The sequence below is a fragment of the Leptonychotes weddellii genome, chromosome 14, assembly GCF_054177405.1.
Source record: "Leptonychotes weddellii isolate Sample4059 chromosome 14, ASM5417740v2, whole genome shotgun sequence".
NCBI classification, from domain to species: Eukaryota; Metazoa; Chordata; class Mammalia; order Carnivora; family Phocidae; genus Leptonychotes; species Leptonychotes weddellii.
The window spans coordinates 79029483-79032583 of record NC_138382.1 but is presented as its reverse complement, the minus strand read 5'-3'; the positions used below and the strand labels follow the sequence as shown (position 1 = coordinate 79032583).

General features: G+C 59.7%; 1 protein-coding gene across 1 annotated transcript in view; it reads right to left on the bottom strand.

The window, feature by feature from the left end:
• Positions 1-2092: 2092 nt before the first annotated feature.
• The window catches only part of LOC145716947 (minor allergen Can f 2-like), a 2583-nt gene continuing 1574 nt past the window's right edge, over positions 2093-3101 (bottom strand). Inside the window, 4 exon segments of the mRNA XM_081802666.1 lie at positions 2093-2118; positions 2213-2314; positions 2833-2859; positions 2862-3012. Coding sequence (XP_081658792.1) covers positions 2093-2118; positions 2213-2314; positions 2833-2859; positions 2862-3012 — 306 coding nt within the window.

The following is a 3101-nucleotide window of genomic DNA, read 5'->3' as shown; positions in this document are numbered from 1 at the left end:
TCAGAGCTCTCAGCCTTGTCTCCCTGCGCACCGTCCTCTCTTTCCTTTGCCCTGGTCTTCATTTGCCTGAACCTTCTCAAGCGACGGCGAGAGCTCCCTGGAATCGCTTTGGCTTCTCTAAGTGGAGGCCATTCTGTAGGACCGTTTCCCCTTTTGGGCAGGGCTTCTGGCTCAAAGAACATGCCTGTGTCCAACTCGGCAGCTGCCGTTCATTCTGAATACTGTAAATTGCTGTTGAGTTTTCCTTAATTTTTGTCGAGCTGATGGTAGACAAATAGCTTGCCTTATTGCTTTAATTAGTGTTTCTCTGCTAGGGAGCTTAAGCGTATGTGTATTTTTATTGGCTATTTGAATTTTTTCTTTGGTGAATTGCTTCTCTGTAGTCTTTGTGCGCTGCTTTGGGAGCTGGCCCGTGGTGTGGTCCCGAAGCAGAGTCCACAGGGAGGACTTTGTCAGAGCTGCGGGGTGGAGGGACCACCGGGATTGCTCATCCTGATGGCCTGGCCCCTGGGTGCCCACGCAGGAAGGCAGCCGGGCAGCCTTTGCCATGTGCTCTGAGGGGATTGCCCCAGCGTCCCAGCAGAGGGGGGAGCCCTCACTTTCTCCTGAGCTGGAGCCCCTCCTTGTGCATCTCCCGGCAGTATCCCCAGGGGGCCCGTTGGCCCCACTCCAACCAGGAGCGTGGACTTAGGAGCTTGCCCTCATTCTTGCTCATGGAGGGGCCCTCCAGATTTTTCCTCTCCCTTGATGAGAGGAGCCCCCATCTTCCACCCATCGGACCTGGGGCAGGCACTGTGACCGGGGCCCTGGTTGGGCCCTGGGGGTCAGGGTGTTTGGGGGATGGTGGTGTAGGCACATCACTAGGAGGAGGCATGAGACAGAGGTTGCAGCCCGTGTGGTGTGGACCCAGTCGGGACTCGTGCCTCCATCCCCCACCCACCAAGCACGTCCTCATGAGGACCACCCTCTCTTATCTTAGATCGTGGGCTTTGGGTGAAGCCACCCCCACCCCTGACTCTAGGGAAGACACGTGACTCAGGCCTGGCCACTGAGAAGCATAAGAGCATCACCTCTCTCCATTTGGAGATGAACACAGGAGGGGCCAGGACCTGGGCAGGCCCGTGGGCTGCAGGGCGGAGGCCTCTGCAGGGACTTTGGAGAGAAGTATGAGCTCGTTACGCTGTATCTCGAGGAAGAGGGAGGTGGTCTGTGGCTGCTGGCAGCCGTGTGGGCAGCCGGAGAATGGAGCCAACAAGGAAAGAAAGAAGAGGCAAGAGACAGAAATATGGCTCTTCTGCCCCTGGATACAGCCATGCCTGCAGGCAGTCCTGCCTCAGCACCTTTCATGTGTAAGAGCCAACACAGTCCGTGTACTGCTAAAGTGTGTGTGTGTAAGATTTTCTGTTATTTCAAGCCAAGAGTCCTAATGGATGCACGTTCACACACTTGAAAGGGTGAGACTGTAATGAACACGTTCCTTGTCACTTGGCAACAGTTTGTGCGTGAGTTCTGTGGGCATTAGCTTTGGGGAGGGCTCTGGCTCCTTCTGCTCACGCGCTCTGATTAGGGAAGATGGTTCGTCTTTTCCTTTGCTTGTTTCTGCAGCCCCAGAAGAAATGATCCCTGGACAAGTTTGACTAGCCCAACAGTCATCTTTTAAAAGGAACGTCCTTTATTGTGCAAGGGGGGACCACAGCATGGGGCTGGGTGGGGTGCATGGCCGTGGAGCCCGGCTGGGCAGGGAGCAGGCACGGGGCTGGACAGGGCTGCACACAGAAGTGAGGGAGGGTGTTCTTGGTGGAATCCCTGGAGGGTTTGCGGAGGGGAGAGGGAGAGCTGAGCAGAGGGCCCCGAACCCACAGGTCTGAGTCCCCATGCAGGCGAGACCCCTCTTGGCCCTGTGCACAGGGGCGGGGATCGGGGAAGGGACAGTACAGGAGGTAGGGGGCAGGCCTGGGCTCTGAAAGGCAGCTCAGGGGCCGGGGTGGGGGCTCCGTCCGCCTCCCAGGCCCCCCTGTGTAGCTCAGGCCGTGGACAAGCCCATGGGCCCAGCTCCAGGGTGGCACCACTCACCTGCGTGGAGCTGACGGCCCTAATCTCTGAAACTCTGGCAGTGATCTGAGGGGGCACAGTGATCTGGAGTGAGCCCCTGCCCGCTGGGTGGCCGCTGACCAGAGGGGACCCGAGGGTGTGGGAGAGCAGGGGGCCTCACTGTCATTGTCCAGAACCACAATCTGATCCTTGTGCAGGCCGAGGTCTTCACAGACGGACTTGAATGTCTGCAGGAAGTCCTCCTGTGTGCTGGGGTCCCGGACTGCAGGGGCATGGGAGGTGGGGCCTGCCTGGTGCCGTGGGGGTGGGGGGCAGGGTCCTGGGGGCATCGGATGCTGTGGGGGTGTCAGGGTGCCATGCTCTCTGGGACCGAGAGGGGAGTCTGTGTCTTGGTGGGAAATTGGGGCTGGCATGGGGAGCAGAGAGAGACCCCTCTTTCCCTTGGGATGACCTAGGAGGTGGTGACTGTCCGTTCTTCCCCTTGCCCAAAGCAGCGTGGAGGTTGAGCCCTGGTCCCGGGATGGTCCTGGTGAGAGGGCCATGTGAGCGAGTGTGTGCAGATGTGAGCGGGGCCCGGGGCAGCAGTGGGTGAGGCTGAGCAGGACGAGGCTGTGGCCAGAGCCTTCAGCCGGGGTCTGGTCCCTGACCTCCCCAGACTCATTCAGCCCTCTGCTGCTGGGGGGGAGGCAACAGGCCCCTCTCCCCACATGCTGGCTAGACCTGAGTCCTGCCTGTGAGGGTGGCTCTGGGGCCTCGTTTCCTGGAGGGGACCCCACGTACCCATCAGGTTGGCCACCAGGCTGGTCACGTATTGTACTGGTTGATCATGTAGAGAATCAGGTAGCTCTTGGGCTGTACCTCCTCCAGGTAGAAATCATTGTGTCCCCAGACTGTGGAGGACACCGGGGAGATGCAGGCTGGGAGATGGGTGGCCGCCCGGTGGGGTGAATGCAGGCCCACCTGGGCAGGGGGGACACCTGTCCACTTTCTGTGCACAGGGCCAATGCACTGCACCCTGCCCAGCATCGTGGGCACTTGGATGCGGGAGT